General features: G+C 38.1%; 1 protein-coding gene and 1 pseudogene across 8 annotated transcripts in view; both read right to left on the reverse strand.

Annotated features, from left to right (window-relative positions):
* Nucleotides 1-10,384: 10,384 nt before the first annotated feature.
* Nucleotides 10,385-10,500, reverse strand: LOC129407774 (5S ribosomal RNA; annotated as a pseudogene).
* A 6,943-nt stretch (nucleotides 10,501-17,443) lies between these two features.
* adgrg6 (adhesion G protein-coupled receptor G6) overlaps nucleotides 17,444-26,984 on the reverse strand; it is a 102,227-nt gene continuing 92,686 nt past the window's right edge. For 7 of the 8 annotated variants that reach the window (XM_055149340.1, XM_055149344.1, XM_055149342.1 and 4 more), the window contains one exon: nucleotides 17,444-22,362. In XM_055149340.1, coding sequence (XP_055005315.1) covers nucleotides 22,157-22,362 — 206 coding nt within the window. In that variant the 3' untranslated portion in view covers nucleotides 17,444-22,156. The remainder of the gene's footprint in view (nucleotides 22,363-26,984) is intronic. The other variant, XM_055149339.1, reaches the window with a different exon arrangement.

The following is a 26,984-nucleotide window of genomic DNA, read 5'->3' on the forward strand; positions in this document are numbered from 1 at the left end:
CCAAATACTGCAGCACTAACCTAAACACATCAGGTTTACTATAAAAACTCCCATAGGAGCTCCAGAAAGTCCACTTCCAGTCAAGGGGGAAGACCACAGGTGAAGCCCAGAAGAAGAGCTTAGTTTTGGGCTTGTATCCAGAGGGATGCCTGGGCAGAGTTCCAACCCGAGCAGGATACTGTATGTGAGAGGAGAGCTGCGTGTGTTGAGTTGTATGTGACACATGGAGAGAATAAAGAGGAGAGAGAGGAGACAGGAGGCGGGAGTTAAACAGAGGAGGACCCAAACCAGCGGACTTCACTCATGTCTTTAAATTAAGAAATTCCAGGACTCATTCATTGTTCATTATATTTTCCAACTCAATCTCACATTTAACTGATATTTAATGGATATATTTAATTCATTAGAGAACTACTGGATTAAAATAGCACCTTTCCAGACACTCAAATCGCTTTAGTGCAGCATTCATTCACTCCACACTCGGCAGTGATGGGACAGGCTAATGGAAGTGAGGCTGCCCATCTGCGCCATCGGCCCCTCCGACCACAACCAACTCACATGCACACTCCGCTTTCATATTAGGCAATGTGAGTAAAGTGTCTTGCCTAAGGATACAAGGATACAACAACAGTTTTTGCCACTGGCACCGAACTATGGCACCTGGTATTGGAGAATTCTTGACCAAATAAAATGTTGAAACTCAGTGGCCTGTGGGGCAGTTTGAGAGAGGTTTGTACTGTAAAAAAAACAAACAAACAAACAAAAAATGCTTATCTGGCATCTTGGTTAATAGGAGGTCATGTGACACCCTCTGGCCACTCACAAAGCCTCACATTTGTTTGATAAGACCAGAAAAATTGCCTTTGGAAAATGCTGTTTTTTTTGTTTTTTTTTTTAAATAAATCATTATCATTGGTGTCACCCGTTGTTTAGTCTCAGCATTACCAAATGAATGGTTTTGAGATTAATTGACAGTGACTTTTATTTTGATGTTTTTGGATAACCAAGATTTGGTTGAACAGTTTAGCCCGGCTGGAAGTGTCAGGAAAGTAACTCAAATATGCTTTCAGTACAGTTATAACCTTGGACACTAAAGAAGAAATAATAAACAAATGTACTTCAAAAAGACCTCCCCAAGAAACCAACATGGAACATTTATTTTGTGAATTTTGACAAGAGCTGTGTTTTCATACTGTTTCCACTGACACATTGGACCAGACTTTTCACCTTTGTCATAGTGAATAAGTTATTTTAAGGTTATATGAATACTGATGGAAAGCATGATTGATTTTATATGTCTGCTTGACCCCAGTTACTTGTTGGGAAAAATATCCCATAGTATTGCTCAAGGCCCAAAATGAGTATAATTAGAAACAACACATTGAGTTTTATAGAAATATTCCACAAAGTTCCTACAGCAAATGTACCAAGGTCCTGACAAAGATAAACCCAAGAATAATGTACAATCGATGAGAAGGTCTAAAACCCACACTTAAATATGGTGTAAGCCAACTTCCACTTCAAGAGAGAAATCAAGAAAAAGTAGCATCAAGTAAATTAAACATATATGTCAAAATTAGTTAAAAAAGATAGATATTCACATGTTTCTTCCACAGTATGGCACAAAACTTATCTATTTTGCATTTACCCAAATACATACAAACACACAAAGAAACCAACCCCACCCCAAAAAACAAAGCTTTTTTAAAAAAATTTTTATGTGCGCTGGCTTGCCTTTCCACAGATCTGACTCGTGACTTGTTCTAATGGTGTCACCTGATTGAGCACTAACATATCAAAGAAAACAAGTGGCGGACACTCCACCAGAAGAATTATTCTCATATTGTGGGAGCTTTGTCTCTGTTGAATCTTGTTGCCTGACTCAACCTCACCTTAGTAAATGTGTTGAAAGCAGATCCTGCAGTGACTTTACAGCACCTCATATTTCGAATTGTCAGGAGGGTCCCTGAAGAGTTCTGCCTTCCGGTTCACTGACATTCTGGCACACCCTCTGTTTCAGAGTATTTGTTATGGACTGAACGTCTGCAGGAGAGGAAGTCCTGTCAGGAGAGATCTGTTGGGAAACTTTTGACATGTTTAGGTAAAAATATATTAAAATTATTTGGATATTCTGAAAGAGTAATTCATTCATTTCACTTTTATGCATGTTTTATTTCTTGAAAATATAAAATTTATGCCCTGTTGTCTATTTAATTACACGCTCCAACCCACCAGCATCCTCAGCCTCTCCATCTCTTCCACTCTTCTACATCCAAGAAATTGTATCACTGCAAGACGATGTCAAAAATACAGACTCCTTCAACAAGACATCAGCGATAATTGTACTGTGTGCTGTTGAGTTTTGTGGCTAAAAGTCAGTCCTGTTTTAGATACCCATTTATCCTTTTAGTCAAATAGAAGGAAGTGAGTGGGTTCCTGTGGTGAACCTGGCTGTAAAAGGACTGTGTAACATCTGGGTAACAGAGATGGAGCAGGAAAGCCTTTGGTTGGGCTTCCCCAAAACAGATCAAATGAAATAAAATCTGTTCTCAAATTACTTGAGTTTTATCAGATAAAGCCAAAATATTAGTTCACAATGAATGATTGTTAATTGAAATATTGAAACAACTAATTTTTTTTTTTTCATTATGAGCTCAATCTGTCCTCCTTTCTCATGCCATACAACTCAACTGAAATGTTAACTGTATTAACTGTGTCATCCTTTTTATTTAACTATATATTTTTACATGGGCATATATATATTTTTAAATAGATCATCTTACAATCAAAATAATTTGTTTTGGATCAACTAAATAGAAAAATGTGACCAATTTAAACAGTCAAAACACTTCATTGCAGTATCACTTTTAAATAGCAACCAAATCAAAAAATGTTAAATTTGTGAAGTCAGTGATAACTAAAAGAATGATCAGAACATCTCCTCAGTTCAGTCACTCAGGAAATTCATTCATCCCAGTTTTTCACAGTTCTCTATACTTCTAAAACTATTGATGATAATGGACTACCTTGTCTATCCCCCCTTACAACTAATGAGCCTCATAAACGTCACTACTTTTACTTTTGTTTTACGGTTGTCTGTTTACTGAAGTACTCGTCTCATCCTCCTGAAGTATTTATGGGAGTATTTGTCTGTCCCATTCCTGTGAGACTTGAGACAGGAGCGAGTGTGTACATGCTGTTTAGAGTCTGCTATAGCTCCTGACTCAAATCTGTGGTGGGATAATTAAAGACAACATGCAACCTGGAAACAACAGCCTGCCCCAGAGACACAGGGCTGGTGCAGGGCGGTGTGCAAGGGGGGCAAAGACAGGGGGAGGGAGCAGGGAGAGGAGATAGAAATGTAAAGTAATCAAGTTTCAAGTGGAATTGCCAATCTCCACTGATCAAAAGGTTAAAGGTGGCAGTTAACTTGAAAATTACAACTTCATGACATCACAAGGTGAAACAGAGTATTTTGAACTTGTAGACAGACTAATAATAAAGAGCTACTCAAACATGTGTGAATGAAACAAAACACAACTCCAGGTATGTTTTTTGAGGAAGTAACAACAAAACATGACTTAAAGCTCACAATATAACACTTTTAAATGGAAATATATGGTTCATCCTGGATATGTAGTTAGTAGTATGACACATAGGTTATTATTTCACTTTTTGTTCAATATTACAAAATTACAACAATTAAATAATAGAAATGGGTCCACTGACAAAAATAAATAAGTGTGTGATAATGGCGCTTTTTATTCTTACCATTTGCGTGGGAATGGAAATTTTCATATTTGATGGTGCCTAAAATGCAAGACAATAAAAATTACTCAAGCAAAACACATTCAAGTGAGTTAATGAGGGAGAACCATTAACACAAAGCTCTTAAAACAACATGTCTGCTTTAACTTCGGTTTGGGAATAGAATTCACATAGAGTAAGTTCAGCATTTGATAGATGCCTGTTCTTTCACTTGTTTGAAAAACATTTTAGTTCTGTACCTGGGGAAATCCATTCACCCAATCAACTCCAGGTAACATGAAATCCAATAGGGCATCAGATGTAAAAATCAAAATGCAAAATCTGTAACAAATAAATACCTAAATATGATGTGAACCACAGATAAGAGAACAGAAAAGGTCAGGGTTGATGTATTTTGTTTTATTTATTTATTTATTTTTTTGTACTTCAAGTTTTAATTTTATTTTGCAATTTTTTAACATATAACAGACAGCAGCACATTACTTTGGGCCGAAGGGATAATACAGTTTAAGAAGTTACCTATATAAATGCATGACATACGTGTAGTGAAGTGCACCCGCTCTATAGCAAAAATAAATAATAAAATAAAAATAAATAATAAAATAAAACAGTCAAATGCGTATGACAAGTCTCTCTAATATCCACTCAGTTTAACCTGTTACAAATACTAATAATTTCAAGACTAAATGAAAAGGCCACATTAGGAAAATAAGTCTTTGCAAAAATATTAATCTCAACTGGTGTTTTAGTAAGTTGGCCTGTCAGACCTATTACACACTTCAGTCAAAAACAGGTGCCCAAGATTTTACTAGAAATATGAAACTATCTTCATCAAATTGTCCATCCATCTGATAAGGTGTGTGGGAGAAGGATCCTTCCGTACTTTTAGAATTACCTGTGCTGCAGTTATTACCCTCACATTTAAAACCACATACTCACATTTTGATACCCATGATTTACCTCAAGTAAACATATTCTTGGTAACCTGGGTATCGTCTTGCCAATCCACCTTTCTATACATTCTAGCACTCTCTGCCTCCTTTATACTTTTGCCAGAATGTGAAAGTATCTTGCCCCATATTTTCTTATCTATGACACAACCAAATAACTGCCAAATAACTCTTAAATTGTCATATCTTGTCACATATTTTCACCATTGGGTTTGTTTCCTCCATACATTTTCCTTTGGTGATGCAGTCCCTTAATTGCAAGTACTTCCAAAAGTTCTCTTTCCTTTCCAAATCATATGTCTGAATGATTCCTTCAAATGACATAATGGCCCCGTCTTCATAAAAATCACACATTTTATGAATTCCTTTCTCAATCCCTTCTCTCCAGGTTTGATGTATTTTCAGCATTTCCCTAAAGTTATATATTTATTCCCTCTCACACAGTGGTGGTAATGGAAAAGAGGAGGATCATTTGTTTGAGACTGGAATCTGAAGGCACTCGAGACAAAGGAGAACTTGAGCGAAGCAGTTTTATTTTTTATTAACTTTTATATAGTGGATTTAGTTTCAAATATCATTACATACATTGCAATCACTGCCCTTTAAACTGCATGCACGTTCTTGCTGCCTGGACTGAAGTATTTTGCTTGCTTGGTTCCGTTCAGACTCGTCTCATGTGAATCCAGGTCTTTGTTATTGTTGAAGTTGTAAATGAAAACCACTGGAGATCACGTCATCTTTCTATAAAACATGTTCCTTATGCATTATGTCATAAACATCTTTGTTTCTATGGAAATGGTGGTAAAAGCAGGGGCACTGATCCTTCACGTGCCATTGGTGTCCTCTCTGAGATCACAATGAGGCCTTGTCTGCAACTCATTAGTCTGTTCACAGAAATGCTCCCCCATTGAAAAACATGATATTTTCACACTTTACAGGACCCCATTAACTGAATACAAGGTGTGCTGGGGTGGTGTAAGGGCACTGCGTAAAAAAAATTGTAAAATAAATGTATTCAGTGTTGTTTCTTGGTTCAAATCTGAAATTATAATAGCGTTCTGCCATCACAACCCCGAAGGAACGCAATTTGAGCCCATCCTCAACAATACAGGCTACCATTGTGTCCTTGGGCAAGACACTTCACCAGCCATGCCTATGTATGTTGTCTGTGAGTGATTGGTGGTGACTGAAGGAACCTAAAACCCAGATTGGCAGACACAAATGCAATATTAAAGTGGCTAATATGAGCATCTTGGAAAATATCATAAAATGGGTGCATTATAAATATTTTAATTGGCATCTTCTAATATATATACATATATATATATAAAATACAAGATGCTTAGATATATATTTTTTTATAGTACTTATGTTTATATACTTTTTACATTGTGGTGGGTGTCAAATTTTTCCCGTAAAGAGATAAAACTTACACACAAACCTGATGTCAAACAAGAAGATGAGTTGTTAAAATGTTCCTGTACATTCTCCCACAAGGCCTCATAGAAATTGCAGCAGACAGCCTGAGACAGTAATCTGAATTGATGAGAGTCCATTCTGGTGCTTGGAGGAACACTGCACTAACCCTGATTCAACCCTGTATCAAAGAGTCTATAGAGCAGACCACACCTGGACGGGTTTGGACCAGGACCGAGGAACAGAGACAGAGGAGGAAACATCTGAGGAGAGTCTTTTTGCCTGATTTATGATCATGCAAAACTGTCTCCAGCTTGCTATATATCTCTGGAACTATACATGTCGTGAGTGAATTTGCTTCTAGGTATTTTCCAGAAGAACAAAAGTAAGCCAACATCTGTCAATCTATTTACTATGTTCAATTTCTGGTTACAAAAAGTGGTAAAAGTGCAGGTAGCAGATGAATGCCTCTCATGTCTCTATATATTTTGGACTTTTTTTTTTTTTTTTTTTTTATAATTTCTGAAACTAAAGAAGTTTAAAGGGATCAAGATATACCAGTCTTGTCTGTACCCTGGGCCTAGAAATGCACACCATCTCCAATATCCACATGTTTCTACAGTAATAACTAATTTAAAACAACATTAAATTAGATTAGATTAGATCCCGAGGGGAGGGTATGGAAGAGGCAGTTCCCAGGGTGTGTTGGGTCCTGCAGAATGTTGGAAGCCCATGCGCAGAGATGTGAAAAGTAGATAGGCCAAGTAGTAGGCCAGGTTCTAGAGCGAGGAGCCCACCATCCTCAGCTGTTCTCACCACTCGCTGTAGGTCCTTCTTTTCAGCAGCTGTACAGGCTCCGTACCATGATGTGCAGCAGTACATCAGAACACTTTCCATGATACACCGGTAGAAGTTGTTCAGCAGCTTCTGGGAGAGCCCATTCTGGCAGAGTGTTCGCAGAAAAAACAGTCTCTGCTGGGCACATTTTATAATGCTGGTGGTGTTTAGACGTCGGGTCAGGTCCTCACTAATCTGCACACTCAGGAACTTAAATCTGAGGACCCTCTCTACCCCCTCTCCATTGATGCAGAGGCCTTTGTGATGACTGTGATCCTGTATATGTTGTGAACAGTAATTCAAACATTATATACAACAGGAAGCTGAATCCCATGAACAGAGTCTGACGACTCCCACCACTCACTCACTTGAACCACTTTTATGCATGAAGTGTCTTGCCCAAAGACACAGCAATAGTATTATGCACTGATTGGCCATTTTTGATTAGTTTGGCCAATAGGATAAGAGAAAAAAAACCTTAAAGGTGTAAACTTTCTGTTGGCAAGTCCATCAAATGCAACAATCATGGAGATGTTATTGCTTTGTCTGGAATGTTTCACAGTATGGTATGAAAATTTTCTATCTTCAGACCAAACCAGACCAAGTTAGAGGTCAGATCTGTGGAGAGGCAACCCCCTCACAGTCAGAATGCCTGATTTTCTAGGTATTTTTGAGCTATAAACTCACCTGGAATTGAGCAAATGCAGCTACTTAATGTCATACTGTGGAACATACCAGGCAGAGCAATGACATATCTATAGAAACAAGCAGATGAACTCTCAACCAAAAAGTTACACAATGCACCTTTAAGTTTAATTTAAAAATTTTTTTACCATAACTTTTTAGAGTAACTATTTCAGCACAGATTGTAAAAATTAAAAGGTATAATTAAAAACCCATGCCTTTTCTTAGTGATCAAACTACAACTATCTTGTTTGAAGATACAGGCCAAAAATTTATTGTTTATTTCTCAAGACATATTGTCCTGATGGTCTAAGAACAAAATCTGCCCTTAATCCCTTTCATATTTGTGTCCGATGCACTTCCAGGTCAACATTCCTGCTCCAGACCTGCTCCTTTCAGATTTTCTGGAAAACTATCACATCTGTCAGTTTCACAGCCTTACATTTAGTAGGTCTGTTTGACTACTGGAAGACCAATTAACCTTAGACATGTGCTCTAATGAGCTTCAACTTTGACCCTTGTCTTCGTCACAGCTGTTTTGCAAATACCACAAGTTTGTAAATGGTCTCCTGTGTTCCCTTGTTCAGCCTGTAATAACAACAGAGGATAAAACACGCAAAAGTTCCCATAGCTGTACTAATCAAAGCTTCTGGAAGTCATTATGTCATAGGGAGATCCTGGTCATGAAGTTCTGGCCACACTAAATGAACACTTGCCAACACTTTGCCCAGGAAATACAGGGGCAATTGGTAAATCTCAAACTTGGATAAACAGGTACCATTTCACACATATTTAGTCTTAAAGGTGCACTGTGTAACTTTTCTAGAACTGTTTCCTTGGAGATGTTAATATCACAGCGTGGTATTAAACCTTCTAAACTCTTTCAACTGAGAAATTTGGTACACAGCTTAAATACTCTGGTTCAGCTTTAGACTGGAGCAAATTGTATAAGTAAATGTACAAATCAAATCAAATAAAAAAAAAACTAAAAACATGATGCATGTGTTTACTGGGCTTTTCTCTGCTTGGGGCTTTCACAAGAGGATGTAGGATATCCTTTGCGTTCGAAGTGTGTCCACAATAAAGTGGTCCCTTCTGTCGATGAAGTCTGGTTAGTTGCCAATTACTCACATGTTTAGTTCTGCTCGGTGTTGTAACTAGCTCTGTGGTTTGTGAGACGAGTTTGAGTCTCCTTGTGCTTCCGGTGGTGCTGTGGAGGTGACAGAGCAGTGTGTGATGTGGAGTGGGTGTTCATCATAAACCTGTTTATAAATCCGAGCAGAGGAGGAAGTGTCACTGTGAAGTGGTCTGGCTCTGCAGTCTCACCAAACAGATTGAGAAAAGGGTATTTCTCAAGACTTAGGGGAAAACCAAGGGAACTATAAAGTAATTAAATAGACACCCACTCCTCAAAAGATCCTCTGCATATCAATGAGTCATGTGAGTGAATATCTGGAAGATTACAAGCTCTCAGAAACTTAATAATGCTAATGTTCAGACAATGGCTGAGCATTCAAATACCTTGTAGCGTCACTTCAAAGGCCTGTATTGCACTTTTCTCTGAGCAGTGTTATAATGTTGTTACCTCATCAAAAACATATCTGGAGTTCATTTCCACATGTTTAACACACAAATCCTGTGTATTTAGGCTCCAATGTTTTTTAAACTCCTTACACCTTTACTAGAATTATTTGGATTTCAGCCCTAGGACTGCCAATCTCCACTAAACAAAAGGTGAATTTTGAGCTTTTGTGAGTAAAACAAAACACAACTCCAGGTACCCCGGGGGGTAACAACATCCTAACATGACTTAAAGCTCACATGAGTCAGTTTTATGTAATATAGGACCTTTAAGATCTGACATGGCTCCTGTGGATCTTTAGCAACCATCTAAACCAGAGATTACAGACCAGAGACAAGACCTGGGATTAAAACAGAGCAGGTCTCATACATCCATCTTCCTCATGGCACATGGTAGAGAGGAGGTCTGCATAAACAACAGAGAGCATCTAGACTACAAGCTGCAGTGTGGGATACAGGCATCAGATCTGTGTGGGCGATAATATAGAAACTGGGCAATGAACCAAAGATGAAATTGAATTTAAAGGAGTCTGATGTATGACTTATTTGAATTAGTCAGTACAGGACTGTACCAAGAACAGAACAGATAAAGCATCCAAGATGAATATATCATAAAAAGTTGATGTCTGGAGTTGTGTTTTGTTTCATTCACACATGTCTGAATGTTCCTTTATTATTAGTTTAGATCTCTAAAGTCCAAAATGCTCTGTTCCACCTTGTGATTCATGAAGAGGTAGATTTCAAGTTAACAATTTACTTGTAGTTCAGTGGAGATTGGCAGCTCCTGGGCTGAAATCATCCAAATGATTCTAGTGAAGGTGTATAGAATCTAAAACACCACATCACATCACAAGGGGGGGCAGAGATGTTTTCTGTATAAGAGGTTGATTGATTGCATTTATATAGCACCTTTCAAGATATCCAAAGTGCTTTACAGTTAATTATTCAGTCAATCCAAACTCAGTGGTGGTAAGCTACTATTGTAGCCACAGCTGCCCTAGGGCAGACCAACAGAAGCAAGGCTGCCAATCTGTGCCATCAATCCCTCCAACCACCACCATCACTCATGCACTCACCACTTTCATACTAGGCAATGTGGGTGAAGTGTCTTGCCTAAGGACACAACATTAGTTTCTGCCACTTGCGCCCCACTGTGGCACCTGGAATTCCTAGTGGTCTCCCATCCAAGTACTACCCAGGCCCAGCCTGCTTAACTTCTGAGATCTGACAGGATCAGGCTTTGACACGCTGGTATGGCCATGTGTGAGTAAAACAAAACACAACGGCAGGTAAGTTTTGACAGGGAAACAACATAACGTAGATCAGAAAATAACTTTAAATGGAAAAAAAAATATTTTGGAAATGGAAAAAAATAAATAAATAAATTATACATGCAGTATTTGGGATAGTAAACATAATAAAGAGTTCATAAAGCTATTCGTTTTTAAGGTGTAATAAAAGCAATAAACAAGTAAAATTGAACTGCTGCTGTGATGTGTATTCAGTCTGTTTAGTTTATAGGGCCAAGATGAAATGGCTCGTGATGTCCAAAAACAGTGCAAAAAACCCCAAAACAAAACTGATAACCAGGAAGTCTAGTCTATGATTTTGAATTTTCCACACATTTTTGACAAATTCATCTTGATTTGTTGAGATTATTCAACTCCTGGGAGAAATGACGTTTTGTGCTGAGTATGTCCAGTTGCAGATTAAGGAGTGGACTCACAAATGAAAACTCATTCTTGATATGCTTGTGCTAACAGCCAAGTTTATGTGTTTTTATAGTTGTAAGATTTCCATTGATCATTTCTTCTAATTAGTCTTTTGTTGGCGCTGCATGGACTACAGGTCAAGAGAGGTTTGCGATAACTGTTTGGCTTGTCAGTCTGTCTAAATATTTGAATTATATGTTGACTTTTTCAAGTAGCTTCAAGGCTCGTCGAGTTTTCATCAACAACAGTAAAAAGGCCGTCAGTTTCTCTCCGGTTTAAACTGTTGAATAGTGTTGTGTTGCTCTTGGCCTCTGCACTGCTCTAAATACCCAAAGTGCTTCCTGCTTCATTATAAGGCCTCATTGTTTTCTGAAGACATCTCAAGATGCAGTGTGAAGGTTACAACAAAATCAGCATCATCTGGGCTCTGGTCAGGAACATGACGAAATGTGTGTTAAGAATTTGGATAAATGTAAGAGGAACTGAGGAGACAAGAAGACTTCCCATCAAACTATCAACTATGGACTAACAAAAAACAAATTCATAACAGCTTTGGCTCCAGTTCTTCCAGATGAATCCAAAAACCAGCCAGAAAAGATAGACTCTTCGGAACATTTGAGGAAGATGGCTCTACTCACACTTGTAACATTGCTCCCAAATGCTGACAATTGTAACTCACATTTAACATTTTAACATTACACTAACAGTTAGTCCAGAGAGGTTCATTTGGTGTTCTGATATTTTATATTAGTTTCGATTGCTCACTAGCAGTCTTCCTCAGAGTTTTCACGTGATGTTGCTGTGATGTGTCTGGTCAGTTGATTTATACAGGTTTTGGCGCTGTCTTCTTACCGGTGTAGGTGGCAACATTATCGTACATCAGGGGCATAACAGAAAAAGTGCAGAGGGCAATGAGAAAACACAATATCAACACACCAGTGAAACCGTACAGAAAACTCAGGCAATTTCTCATCCACCCAAAAGACAAAATAGAACCAGAGCATAAATGTGATGTCATATACGAAACACCCCGCATGTTCTGCAATTAAACATACATCGGAGAAACAGGGAGGAAAAGAAGGAACATACAAAAGAAAGCAAAAAGGAAGCAACAAAAGACAATGCAGAACAGGAACAACTCAAATCGGCCATCTCTGCCCACTGTAAAAGAGAGAACCACATTATGGACTGGGACAGAGGAAACATCATTGGGGCAGAGGAAAAGAAACACTGTCGCTGGATTAAAGAGGCAATTAAAATAAGGAAATGTGACCACGGGATGATAAACCGGGACGAGGGGGCGTTTTACTCTCACACACCTGGGATACTGTTCTGAGGAAGTCGGACTGCAGATGGCGCTGTCAAACCAGATCTGAATTTAAACATTTGTAAAACAATAAAACCAAGGATTTCCTTAATCTGACAACAACAGAGTGTGTGTGTGTGTAAAGGGAGGGTTCCTGGGGAGAAAGAATGATACTTACTATTCTCAAATACTTCCTTCTGCAAAAACAGAACAGCCACAATGTCTGTTTCATTTCACATGTGATTTATTTGCATGGCCTCAGTGTGTACGAGGTCTAAGTCTGTCTGCACTGGACCACACACTATTTAGAAGTGTACCAGGGTTTATGGACTCTCCTCTTGTTTCACAACCTGTTTGAAAAGGACAAAACATCTGTGAGGACACAATATAGACAGTTGAAGCAGGATCAACAGAAAGTAATGATAGTGTATTATTGTGGGATTATTCAAGACCAGGTCCAGTGAGCACAGGCTCCTTAAGTGAATAATAAATGATAATACGCTGAACTGGCACTCTGGAGCACTCTTTCCTAATCACTAACATGGAGCTGTGTTTGATTTCATTCACTGTAACATCAGCACAATGAAATCCATGCAGGTCATACACCTTCACCAGGCCCGATCAGGGCTCAAGTTGTCCTCACTACACAATTTAGCATTTTTGACAGTAGCAGAAACTGGAAGCAACCGTGATTTTATTCTTACAAACAGGAAGGAGCAGTGGAGGAACAGAGAGTGGTTAGCATCTCACCAGCCAGCAAGAAGGCCTTTCTGAGTAGAGACATAGAAACAAGCTTATATTTATATTACATAATTTATTATTTTATATTGTGATGTAATATAACAGCGCCTGCAGTGATGTGGTCGATGTATTGAACCTTCATGGTGAAGAGTGAGCTGAGCTGAAAGGCAAAGCTCTCGATTTACCAGTCAATCTACGTTCCTACTCTCACCTATAGTGATGAGCATTGGGTAATGACCGAAAGAATGAGATCGCGGATATAAATGGCCGAAATTAGTTTCCTCCATAGGGTGGCTGGGCACACCCTTAGAGATAGGGTGAGGAGCTCAGTCATATGGGAGGAGCTCGGACTAGAGCTGCTGCTCCTCCACGTTAAGCCAGCTGAGGTGGCTCGGGCATCTGTTTCGGATCCCTCTTGGGCACATCCCTCGGGAGGTGTTTTGGGCATGTCCCACCGGAAGGAGACCTCGGGGAAGACCCAGGACACACTGGAGGGACTATGTCTCTCAGCTGGCCTGGGAACGCTTTGGGGTCCCCCTGGAGGAGCTGGAGGATGTGTCTGGGGTGAAGGAAGTCTGGGAGTCCCTGCTTTATAGTGCTGCCCCCGCGACCTGGCTCCAGATAAGTGGAAGAAAATGGATAGATGGATATTGTGATGTGTGAGCTACTGTGTCTAAGTCTAATGCGCTTGCTGTGTGTGGGCTCAAGACTAACTCCCATAAGATCCAACACAACAGTGGTGTGCAACTTAACAGATAAACTGACCTCTTGGCCTGGTCATTAGGGATGTCACAGTAACCGAAATATTGTGATATTGTGTCGTCAAAAGTCTCACAATCTGTCTGTCACAATATATCAAATTACAAGTTCCTTTGCTTAAATGCATGCTTTATAGTAGCAACAGCTTATGAACATCAGAAACTACATATCCCATGATTCATTTCAGTGCACACAACATGTAAATATATGTTTTTACTTGAATTCTTGGGATTATGATGGAAATAATTCACACCAAAATCTTGTCAAGGTATTTTAAAAGCAAAAAAGTGTCCCATCTACAATTATATTAACCTCTTCCAAATATTGCAATAAATATTGTACCATGAGATGCATATCATGATAATATCGTACTGAGAGATTTGGATATCATTACATCCCTACTGGTCATCCTTGCAAAACAAATCCGTGTCTAACCAGATTGATTAAATTGATAAAATGTAATAGAAATAGTATTAATAATAGCATTGCTTTAAGCTTTAAATGAAATGATGTCCCCTTTCAATTTGCCAAATAATGCAGTCCTACTTGTAGTTCCATGTGTTTGGGCGTTGTGTAAAATAACATGTCTTTCAGGTATTTCCAAGATCTATCCATCCATCTTCTTTCGCTTATCCAAGGCTGGGTCATGGGAGCAGCAGTATAAGAAGAGACTTCCAGACTTCCCTCACCCTGGACGCTTTCCCCAGCTCCTCCAGTGGGACCCCAAGGTGTTCCCAGGCCAGCCAAGAAACATCAGCTGGATCCTCTTGATGAAGAGGAGCACTGGCATTCCACGGATAGTCATATACTTCAAAGATAAACATACACATTTAGTACCAATCTGAAAACTTTTGTCTAAAACATTCAATGGAATGTTGTATGGCTCAAATATAGTTAGCATATCACGTTCATATTTTCCTCAAATTTTTTCTTTCAGCATCCAATCACAACAACAAATCCAAAAAAAAACAGGAGACAGACACACAAGAAGTCTGTCATGATTCAAGCCAAAAAACTGAAGATGAAACTCAGATGTCCTCAATTGTGCAGGGGATTGTGGGTAACTTTCAGTCCATGTGATGAAGGTCAAGAGGTGGTTTTCACACACATTTAGAACTGTACAGACTTTGGCATTTCTTGGCTCAAATAGTTTTCTGTGAATTTGGTTTGGAAGGGGTTCAAACTGGAGTGGGTGTAGGAGAGGAAGAGTGAGGACCTGGGATGTTCCTACACAGAGGACAGATTTAATGCAGAGTTTTATAGCTGCTCTGAGAAATAGCATTGATTTACCTTCTGTTTTGTTGTGATCGTTTGGATGTTTTGTCCATGAATAATCTCTGTTAGGGACCCTGTGACCATAATATGTCAACTACATTCTTGATGATGCAGGGCTCCCAGGTTTCAAAAAATCCCACAAATCTGATCCAAAGCATCAGTAAATCAGCCCAAATTTTGTGGCATATAAATAGTGATTTTAATTTATTTGATCAAATGCATGCAATACCTTTTGCCACTAACCTAATCCTAACACAGTGGAGGAGGTAGCAGTGCACAGGTAAAAACGCATTCGTGTCTTGGAAATTATTCTCCCGACGTGAAATATAAAAGAAAATAACAAATTTAAAATTGCCTACATCTTAAAAGTCACTGGTGAAAACAACCTGCATAGGCTCATGATGTCTGCACTACTGTCCTATAGTGACCTGCCACATGAGGGGACACGCACACAAACACAAACACACACCTTCATCATCGTCATTAACCTGAGAACGCACGGACCACGTTTCCTTCCGTAGTTACTGCGCGGACACCGACGTGCTCCCGTGAGCCGCGTACGTTTTCTCGCGTACGCTGCGTAAACCGCGCTTCCTCCTGTGCGCCTCTAAACCAGAACTAACACCAAGACTAAAACCCAACCAGGCCAGGACTAAACCAGGACTAAACCAGGACTAAACCAGGACTAAACCAGAACTAACACCAGGACTAAAACCAGGACTAACCCATTCCAGGACTAAACTAGGACTAAAGTAGGACTAAAACCAGGACTAAAACCAGTGATCTCATATATAAAGCATTTCTCTATCAATAATATTTTTAATATGGTTAAGGAAAGACTGGACATTTTTATTGTCTTTAAGTAGACAAAAGTTATTATGTTCAGATTTCCTCGTCTTTGCTACTTTACAGCAAACAGTTTCTTATTCATGGAGACTTGGGCTCAACAGCCAATTTGAAGAGATTTGTTAAACAATAAATGACTTTATAAAGTCACTTTTTTTTTGTTCTATATCAGTCTTTTGATCTGCCACAATAATGTAATAATGAATTTAAATGAAAATACCTCAAATTGAAGGCTTTTGTCAGCAATTTTTAGATGAGATTAAGAGATTAATTAGATTAATTAATTACAGATTATAATTAATTAATCTCTCAATTTTTTTAATCGCATGACAGCACTAATAAAAAAAAAAAAAAATGTGTTTCTCACCTTCCACGGTGGTAGGTCTCTCTCACCCTCATTCAGCTCGGGTCCTCTACCAGAGGCCTGGGAGCTTGAGAGTTCTGCGCAGTATCTTTGCTGTTCCCAGTACTGCACTTTTCTGGACAGAGATGTCCATTGTTTTTCCCGGTATCTGTTGTAGCCACTCTTCCAGTTTGGGGGTTACAGCCCCGAGTGCTCCGATCACCACAGGCACCACTGATGCCTTTACTTTCCAGGCTCTCTCCAGCTCTTCCTTGAGCCCCTGGTATTTCTCTAGCTTCTCGTGTTCCTTTTTCCTGATATATATATATATGTATATATATATATATATATATATATATATATATATATATATATATATATATATATATATATATATATATATATATATATATATATATATATATATATATATATATATATATATGAGAAACACATTTTTATTAGTGCTGTCATGCGATTAAAAAAATACAGTGCATTATAGTGAGGGCCCCAAACTCAAGTTCCCCAAACTCAAGTTCACCTAGGGCCCCCAAATTGCTAACTCTGCCACTTATTGTCTGTTTTTCCCTCATTGTTCTTGAGACATGCACATCTCCATCTTTCCAGTTATGGTGGATTGGAAACTTGTCTTATTAGTTAGGAAGACTATTAGATAATCAGAACTGAAAGTAGTTTTATTTTTTTGCTACTACAGTTTCATTTTTGTTTTTGTTTATATGATTATTATTTTTCTTATGACTATTGTTTAAAAGTAAAATACTCTCATTTAATGTCATATTGAGAGAAAATTTTATTGCTCTGAGGCTTTTGCGTTTAGTGGCACTGAGGGCAATTGGTTGGGGGCCCCTCCAGGTTTGGGGGCCCTAGGCAGCCACCTACTTGCCTAATGGTAGCACCGCCTCTGCCCTAACATCATTTATTTAGCTGTCATTATACTGTGATTTGTGAACTACTGCGCACAAGTAAGTTCAATCAATTTGCCATAATTTTCAAACATCAAGGGCAAAGCGCTCATTTTGTTTTTCTTTCTAAGAATAAACTGTGTGAAATAGAACTGCTTTCATCTAAACTGAGCAGAACAGAACACACAATAAACACAATTTAAAGTTGAATGAAAAAGGTGCAAACACGGAGCAGCTGCTAAATCACACAATGAAATTTACCTTCACTAAAACAAAAACAAAAAATAAAAGTAGAACTGAAGTGTACTTAATTCCCTTTTTATTGTTGAATTTGCAGATAATAACATCACAGACATAAGGAAAAACGGACGAGACAAAAAAGGTTTGGTGCATGAACAGAATAACATTACACAATAGATCCTTAACATACTCCACTGGACAGTCATCAGGTACAATATAATAATATCCTACACAAGTTACTATAGTCATGTTTAAATTAAGAAGAACTGTACAGAGACATGGAGACAGGGTCCAGAGTCATGTGACTAACTGAGGGGACTGTGAAATTTTATTTTAGTTCAGTTTAGTTTAGTTTAGGTCCTCCTGTGAAATAAAGAGATGTAACCAAGTCAGTTACCTAGTGTTTTCACTCGCTTAATATTTAGTGTTATGTACAGTGGTTGATTTAAATAGTTTGTATGATTGTCTATACTTGTTTTTTTTTAATGAAGACCTTAGATAACTTGGAGATTATGTGGTGGCTTGCTTGACGTGTGCAAGCAATTTCACTTTAAACATTTATAATTATGTGGTGAATTCTCGAAACAAAACAATTCCTCAAAATTCTGTACAAACATGCAAGGGTTATTGGCAAAGGACCACTGTCTGGATTTCCGTTTGGATTCGAAAGTGGATTTTTCTGACCAAATCCTGCTACAGAAGCTGCCAGATGACTATCTTCTTACACCTAATCTGACGAAGGCATATTGGGTCAATGATTGGGGCAGAATGTGATTGTTTTGATGGATTAAAAATAGTTATAAAAGTGTTATGAAAAGTGTTATGAAAATAGTTTTGAAGTGTGAACGCCAGAAAATATAATAACAGCAGAACTTCACTGTGTAACTTCATCTGCCATCTATCACACTCCATAGAGATGTTTTGCTTTGCCTAAAATGTTCCACAGCATAGCATTAACCCCATCCATGTTCATGAAGACACCACTAGGTAAAGTTACAGTTTGGATTTTGTTTATCAATAAAAACCTGTCACTGAATAAATACAAGATATACATTTAATGCCATAATGGGGTACAAAGTAGGCAAAGCAACGACTTTGCCATGGAAACAAGCAGGTAGCATAATCTCCACCACCAGAAACGTTAGACAGAGCATCTAAAGGCAAGCATAGACAACTAAAATGCCATTCACGAACAGTAGTTTTTTTTCCAAAGCTTGATTGGGTTAAATGTTACATGTAATTGTATATCATCATAAAAAGTCAAGTATGAGAGGGACTATCCCAAATGTTGATTCATCAGCTCTAAAGCCTGTACATGTCCTGCCATTACCTTATACAGTTACACTTTAACAGCCACATAAAAGATATGGTGAATAAAATCTAAGTTGTAAGTTGAGGCCATTGGTGAAGTAAAAAGTACATTAAGATATATGTGTCTATAAAGTCAAAATCTGCAGTTCATATGTGTGACATGTATGGCCAGAAAATATAGGGGTTTTCCAATGACTTCCACTAAAAATTGTCAGAGCTTATACATAAAGACTGGTGACTTCATATTTGGTAAGATTATGACACAACTTCTCTAGAACAGTTTTGGTCATTTAGTTTTATGTTATTACGTTAAAGGTACTCTATGCAACTTTTTTGCCAGATGCTTGTGTCTATGGAGATGTAATTCCTTTAATTGTCTAGCTCAGGGGTGTCCAAACTTTTTTCATCAAGGGCCACATTTCTAAACACAGATGAAGCAGAGGGCTGATCAAGGGCCGTAGACTGGAGCTCAATACAGTGAAGAATTGAAATATGTGCACGTTTAACACTTTAGAATGAGCCGTCAGTGTTTATTCATGCTAAGATCCTTAAAACAACACACTAAATACTAAACATTAGCTTTATCAAGATATATTTTCAAAAAACTTGCAGTAAAAAGTTCATTTTTAATTGATGCAAGGTAATTCGGGCCAATTCACCTGGAAGCCTGAGTGAGGGCCAAGAAAAATTTGTCTGAAGGCCACATTTGGCCCATGGGCCATAGTTTGGACATGCCTTTTCTAGATGTTCCACAGTCTCGCAGTGAATGTAAATATCTCCATGGAGGCAAGCAGGTGACACCACAAGATCAAGTTACAGGTAAGATCAGTGGACGGGCGACCCCTCTCATTGTAAGGATGCCTGTTAAGTTAAATTTCTTACAGCCATTCAAACATTACAGTATTATTTTGGACACTATAAGAATGAAATCCCATAAGATACATTTGGTATTTTTTTCTTTCTCATAAAAATGCTGTATATGGTTACTTTTATTCATTTGATTGAAGAATGTGTGACTGCACTGATTTTATACACTTGCATATCTTTATTTCCAAGCTAGATAATAACAGAGTAGAGACATGAACTCAACAATGTGGTTTGCCAGCTCAGTATTTATCTGTTTGCCAACATTAGCGTCTGGTCTGAGCCACTCTTGGCCATGCGATGTTCAAATCACTCACACAACTGGCTTCACTTCACTCAAGCAATCTTACAGTTTCATAATGTCCCCTCAAAGGAGTCTGGTCTGGAAACTTCAACAGAAAAGTGACAGTTGGAGAGACTTATTCTGACCTCTTTGTGAGCTGTGTTCCAAATCGGTGCATGCCAAAGGAATGTGTTTATATGTATAAGGCTTTTTGACCCCTCCTGGACCCTGTACTGGCATGCACAAAAGCAACCTATAACATAACACAACAGACAAAACACAGAATTCTCAATATTTACAAAGTCTATGGCTCCATACATACTCTGAATAAACATTACAGTAATCAAAAACACTCCAGATATATAGTACTGTGCAAAAGGTTTAGGTCGACTTACTTGGGTTTAGACCTGTTTTAGTCCTGATATAGTACTTGTAGAGTCCAGGTCTAGTTCTGTTTTTGACCTGATTTAGTTGCGTTGTTTGTGATTTTTGTGTCATGAGAATTTTAATTTTTGTAATTTTTTTTTTAGATTTTTATAAAAAAAAAAAAACATTTACCAATCAACAAGAGGCTTTCTCAGCACTATCTATCTCATTTTGAGGACTTTTAACAATTTAAAAGAATACATTACTTTGAATTGTTAATTGCTATGGTGTTGTTCCTACTTTTTTCCATCACTTAAGCATTATCTAACTTTTCTGGTCCCCAACCTCCTTGTCTTCTCAGGGATGCCTTTGTTTTATCTGGAATGTTACACATTAAACACATCTATCTCAAGCAGCTCACAGTAAAAATGCATGTTTTTGGAAGTATTTTTAGCCATAAAAACATGTGTAATTGAATAAATGCAAGATATGTTTAATGCCATACTGGAGAACTTTCCATGCAATGCAATAACATCTCCATGGAGACTAGTAAGGAAGAGCAGGCCACACCATAGAACGTTATATTGCACGGTGCAGGACTTTTGGCAAAAAATCTTGTCAATCCAAAAACTGTTTAAATATTTCTTCACGCCCTCCTCGGGGTCACATTGACCCGAAGAAATTTTCCTTTCCTTCCCGCTCTCTAGGGGTGGGTCAATCAGACCCAAAAATTAATTTTCTGGCCTAGCGAGAATTTATTTGAAAATAAATTTCTGGGCCTGATTGGCCCGCCCCAAGAGAGCGGGAAGGGAAAAAAATTTTCTTCAGATCAATGTGACCCTGAGGAGAGTGTGAGGGTTAAAAACACATTTGAGTCTTTAAAAACCTGCCGACAGGACTTGTGCACAGTAATGTATATTATTGTACTCTCCCACCTCCACCGCTCTTCATTTCCTCATAGTCCGGGCCCATTTGTAACGTGATAAGATACAGTAGAAGAGCGTTTTTTTTTTTTTACAGTGACCACCCAGAGCACTGATCCACGGATTTAAAACTCACCATGTCCAACTTTGTCCAACATTATCTCTATCACCATGTATGAAGATAAGAAAAGGCAGCTAGGTTTCATGAAAACACATACAACCAACTGGAAAGATAAATAGGAAAAATGACTTCAAAGCAAAAGCATTGGGACAGAGTAGGAATTAAGTGTTATGGTCTTTGGGTTGTTTCTTCCAGTGATAATATTTTAATGGGTGACAAAAAAAGACATGATCCATAATTATAATGATAATATGGGAAGGGGGGTGGCCTAACAATCATAAAATAGCACATAGAACTATACAAATTGTCATGTGACCAATGTTAAGACGCTATAGGGATGAATTAGGAGAGGGAGGAATAACTTTGGACCACTGCAAACCATTTAAAATTATTGTAAACTTAGAACATGTATCTGATCTTTTGATAGATGCTGAGCAAACTTTGGTATAGGTCCTTTAGTATCAGTAAATTGTGTAAATTGTGGTGGAGTATAACACGCTGAAAAACGGATGGACGGATCTTAATTTTGGACAGTTACAATACAAAGCAGTGTGCACTTTTTATGGCTTAAGACACAACTTCACAAATATTGGTCTAAATTGTAAAGCAGTATTGAATATTGTTTCTGGCATGACCGTGCTATTGCGAACTAAACAATCTGGGAGAGAATAGACTATAAATATGATTAGGCGGCAAATAAGTTCTATTTTGTTTAACATTGTGAGAATAACAAAAACTTGGATTGAAAAGCACTTCATAACGTCTTTGGTCAAAAAAGAAAAGGATGTGTAAAAAGCCATGAGAAGGCACAAATATTTTTTACTCTGAAGCTAGAACTGTATGCATCTATTCCCCCAACTAAAAAAATTGTAAAAAAAAGTGATTTGTCCACAGAGAGAAATCTGGTTCAAAACTTGGTGCTGTTGCTGAATCCGTCAGAGAGGATGATGTTTTTGTAGAAGTTGTCAGAGCGAGTAGAGCAGTAACCTTTGACCTTATCGATCATCTGGCTGACAGGAAGTATGGAGGAGGGAGAGGAAGTGGGCTCCAGCTCCGAGGAGGACACCGAGGAGGAGACGCACTTTGGGCCACTCGGGGTCGGAAAGCATTTATCTGTGGACACAAAGCAAAACAACAGGTTACAGATTAGTCACAACATGTCAGCTATCAGAACAGCTGTTTGGTTTACGGGACATGGGAACAGCTAATGGATCATGGGTGAATCATTTGTGTTGTCTAAATCTGCAAAATGATCAGGCCGGGAAAGGCTTTAACTTAATGAAACAATCAAAAACTAATGACACTATTAGACACAATACAATTACTTAACAGTTGTAAAAATAAATGCAATAAATTCTTAATAAAATTGTTAAATTTTGAGGCTGGCCAGCACAAAAACTCATCTTGCTTTTCTCATGCTTTTTTCCACAGAGATGTTATTGCTTTGGCTGGAATGTTTGACAGTATGGCAATAAACCTTGTGTGTTCATGGAGACCAAACCAGACCAAGTTACAGGTCAGATCTCTGGAGAGGTGACCCTGCTCACAGTCAGAATTTTGTTTTTCTAGGGATTTTTGAGCTATAAAACCACCTGTAATTGAATAAATGTAAGGTAGGACTGTGTAATGTCATATTGTGGAACATTCCAGGCAGAGCAATGACATATCCATAATGTTACACAGTGGACATTTAAATATGAACATAACTTTTCTGGTGAAGGGTTAACTACCTACTTTTCTCCATAGGAATGACTGTTTTGCAGAGAATGCTCTGTAAGATGGAATAAATGTATTTATCTGCATAAAAATAAGCAGGCGACAACATCAGGCAAAGTTACAGTTCAGATCTGTGGAAAGGAACCCTCTCCCTGTAAGAATGCATGTTGGTTTTGCAAGCTGATTTTCAAGCAGCAACAAAAAAAATCCAGATAACACAATAGCATCTTGATGAAGACAAGCAGATAGCGGACCATCACTAGAAAAGTTACATAGTGCAGCTTTAATAAATAAATACACAAGGGAGCCTTAAAGTTGCACTAGTCACATTTTATTTCTATTTGTATTTCAGTTTCAGTGTAGTAGACTTTCTGTAATGCCTTCATTCCCCCCCAAACATAGGCTGCAAAAAAAAAAGATAATTATTTTCTAATACTATTTATTATAGATTGTACATACATGTCTGTTTTACAGTTCTTTCACTGTTACTCAGTTCTGCTCCATTTACTTATCATTACTGCAATTAATATCCCCTTAAAAATAACAATTATCCAGCCATCCACAAGTCCATGGTTAAGTCATGACTTGGCTGTTTGACTGAGAAGTGAGAAGTATAGGTTCCAGCCACTGGGTTCACAGTCTAACTCTTTATTACACAACATAAAAGTGCCATTTTTAATTAATTGCTGGAGTTTTACAGGAAGAGAAAAAGCAGAGTAGAGTTACAGTGCACTACGTAGTCTCTTTAGGATAGTATAGAGCAGAGGAATGTGAGCTATGGCCAATATTAATACAGTGAGTGTATATATGTGTGTATATAGGAGGAGCTGATTAAAACTAAACAGACACCAGCCCAGCCTCTGTAAAGCCTGAAGATTCTTGCTCTATTTTCAGGGGGATAGAGTGAATCCTATGGCACATGCATATGTCATAACATGAGTTAAGCTTGTAGGCGTTACAGGACCACTGTGAAAATGTGGAGAAAGATTTCCAGAACACACAAAAGACCAAACCAGGTCCCAAGCCTGCGTGACTAATGAAGAGTGATTAGCTGTGGCAAATATGTGACAGGCAAATTGCCATAAAGAAAACAAGGGAGGCATTGGGATTAGTGTTATTACGATACAAACATTTCAAATTCGATTTTGATACTAAGGAATACACTCGATACTCAATACCAATTCCAATATCACAACGATAATAAAAACATTAATTTCTTTCCAGGTTCCATAATGGTCCATGAATGTATGTGGCCTTATACTTTTTTCTGATACAACTCAAAATCATTCTAAAGTTATTCAGGAAATGTCAATTTAAAAATACAATTTGGATGAAAACGTGACTACTGTCTTTGAATATTCATTGAAGTTTCCATCTCATATCTTCCAAACTCACTCAGTTTGGCATCTATTCCTATTCCTTTATTCCTTTAAAAGATTTTCACAGTTTCTTAGAGCAGTGACTAATGCTCAGAGTGTGTGAAGCTCTGCTTAGGTCAAACCCGGGTCCCCAAATACAGTATCTTAACTACCGCTTATGAAAAATATTAATTTTTCTCAGCAGTGACTTGGCTGGAGGAAAATAATGTGATTGAATAGTGATAGCTGTGGTCATGAGAAGCACTCAGGAGGTAAAGTGGATATAAATAAGACTTTAGGTATTCTGTCCAGTAATCCAATCAAATCTAATAAAAATGAATGGACTCAGAAACAGTTGTTACCATATTCATTGTGCTTGCCAAACCAAAAAATTGGTTAGAAATAAATCCAATAAATCCAAAGGCAAATATGGATTATTTTCAATTGTCTTCTCTCAGTTTGGACAATTTGCTAATCTTTTCTGATTTACTTTATTGGTTACAAACTTTTATCTGCTGCAAAATGCTTTTTCAAACTACAGATTGAAAAGAGCCATAGAATGTATAAATGGACATAGGAAGTGTTGATGGGGGCGCTTCACACTTTCTTAAAATTTTCGCATTAAGCCACTCTACATGACCCTGGTTTGCTGGTTATTTTGCGTCGCTGTCTGTAAATAAATTCCTAATATGAAGTTGGGTTCCAAATTTGCTTTTATAACCGTGAGCTTCATTTGCCTGGAGCTGAATGCTCTAGGTTACGTCACACTGCCTTAGCCCACTTCTTTATATAGTCTATGATGCCAACATAGGCACATGTGCGGTGGTTGAAGAGGGGTGGGTGCCTGATGTCCTATGATCTCACAAGTTAAACAGGGTTGGGTGTGGTTACAACTTGGGGTGACAGACAGATGGGAGTAGGTGCCACGGTGGAGCAGCAGTGGTTCTAGTACATATCAAATATCTGGAACGTCATGACAAATATCTGAGTCTGACTGAATGAAGCGTCACAACAGAGGAACAAGCTGTTGATGAGAGAAAAGCATGTTTCCTGTCCACAAGCACACAAAGCGCTACACTCTGCACATTTATCAAAAACAAAATGGTGCGTATTTGAGCTAAAATAGTCTGAAGTACACCCATCCACGTCGGCATGTTTGTTTTGATTTGTTTGGGCGCCTCACTTTTGGCTCCAGACCTCTCATTGGATTTAAACACCAGATTACATATTTTTTGACTTGGAACTGGCAAAAAGGGAACCATATCATGCAATGGAGAAGTGTTACAAATTGAACAGCAAATCTCACTGGACATAATAATGATGAACTTATTTAATTGTTGAATAAGAAATGCATTCCTGGGAGCAAAAGCCTATGTCATTAATCACTCGCTTTGGAGCCATTGCAGACTTCAAACTGATCCAGATTTAAAAGATGTTCCCAGGATGAGTATTCCAGTCTCTACAGCTGGAACAATATAAAACAATAAACAAATCCACAAGTATTTGCACAAACTGTCTCTAAAATGTACTAATAAGTCCTTGTCACTTCTTTGAGATTATACCAAAATGTTGATCTTATTGGCAGAAAATGTAATATGTAATCAACATTTGAACCAAATCGCTGATTGGATCACTGAAAAGTAGATAAGCATTCATCACAGGGGTAATATCCGTGTCCCAGCAGTTGGTCCTGGTGTTTAATGGATTTTAATGGAGTGTACAGTACTGGAGCAGTTTTATTTATTATTTGAACAGTGCTGTGGTGTTACCCAGAGGTCTCATTGTGGGAAGAGATACAGCGGGAGAGTTTTTTCAATGGTCAAAAGTCAAAATGAAGGCTTTAACAGGAAGCTGAAACACAAAATTCTGAGCCATTCACCATTCAAAAACAGAATATTGTATATAGCAAAACCATGAAGCAGTATTGTGCCTAAATATTGCATATACTCAAAGTTCCAAATCAAGTTCACTGTTGGTTTTGTGTTTCACAGCTTAAATCCTGCCGTCAGTTCAGTTGATGGGCGCTGAGAGAATTAGTTGAGTGTAAAGACATATGTAAGCAGCTGGAGTGGTCACAAAAAAAATATATTAAAAGATGCCAAACAAAATATCTTATACTTGACATCTGTGTTATGATATGGACAGGTACAGCTTAGTGAGAAGTCTCCAGTGAGTAAGAGTAATGTGAGCCATATATTTTCTCAAACTGTTGATGCATTAGCTATAATGGATATAATGGATAACAAAGTGTCCACAATGAGGTGTTTACAATACGAAGATCTTGGTTATACACAGTTAGTGTAGTAGCTCACTGCTCCTGACCAGGAATTGCGCCAAATGTTGTGAACTAATTGTTTTGCATTCATTGTAAAAGAGATTCCTCCACAGTTTGCCATAATACAAATATGGTCAGATCCAACTGCGATGCATCAAAGAGTCACTTAGGCTGGACACTATTTTAGGCTCTGAATAAGTTTAAAATCCAGACTAAGACATTCTCACCACATAAAGGGGAAAGCCACCAGCTCAGTACAGAGACCACCTATGCTTTGTTTAAGATTAAAGACTATTTACTTCAAGTGCGGAAATTGTAGAACCAGTCTTTGATGTTTCAAAGGTTAGTTAGTTTGCTTTTTTGTAATTAAATGTTTTTCACATTTT

Source organism: Boleophthalmus pectinirostris, unplaced genomic scaffold (genome assembly GCF_026225935.1).
Source record: "Boleophthalmus pectinirostris isolate CB_2022bp ecotype Guang Dong unplaced genomic scaffold, ASM2622593v1 HiC_scaffold_13, whole genome shotgun sequence".
NCBI lineage: Eukaryota > Metazoa > Chordata > Actinopteri > Gobiiformes > Gobiidae > Boleophthalmus > Boleophthalmus pectinirostris.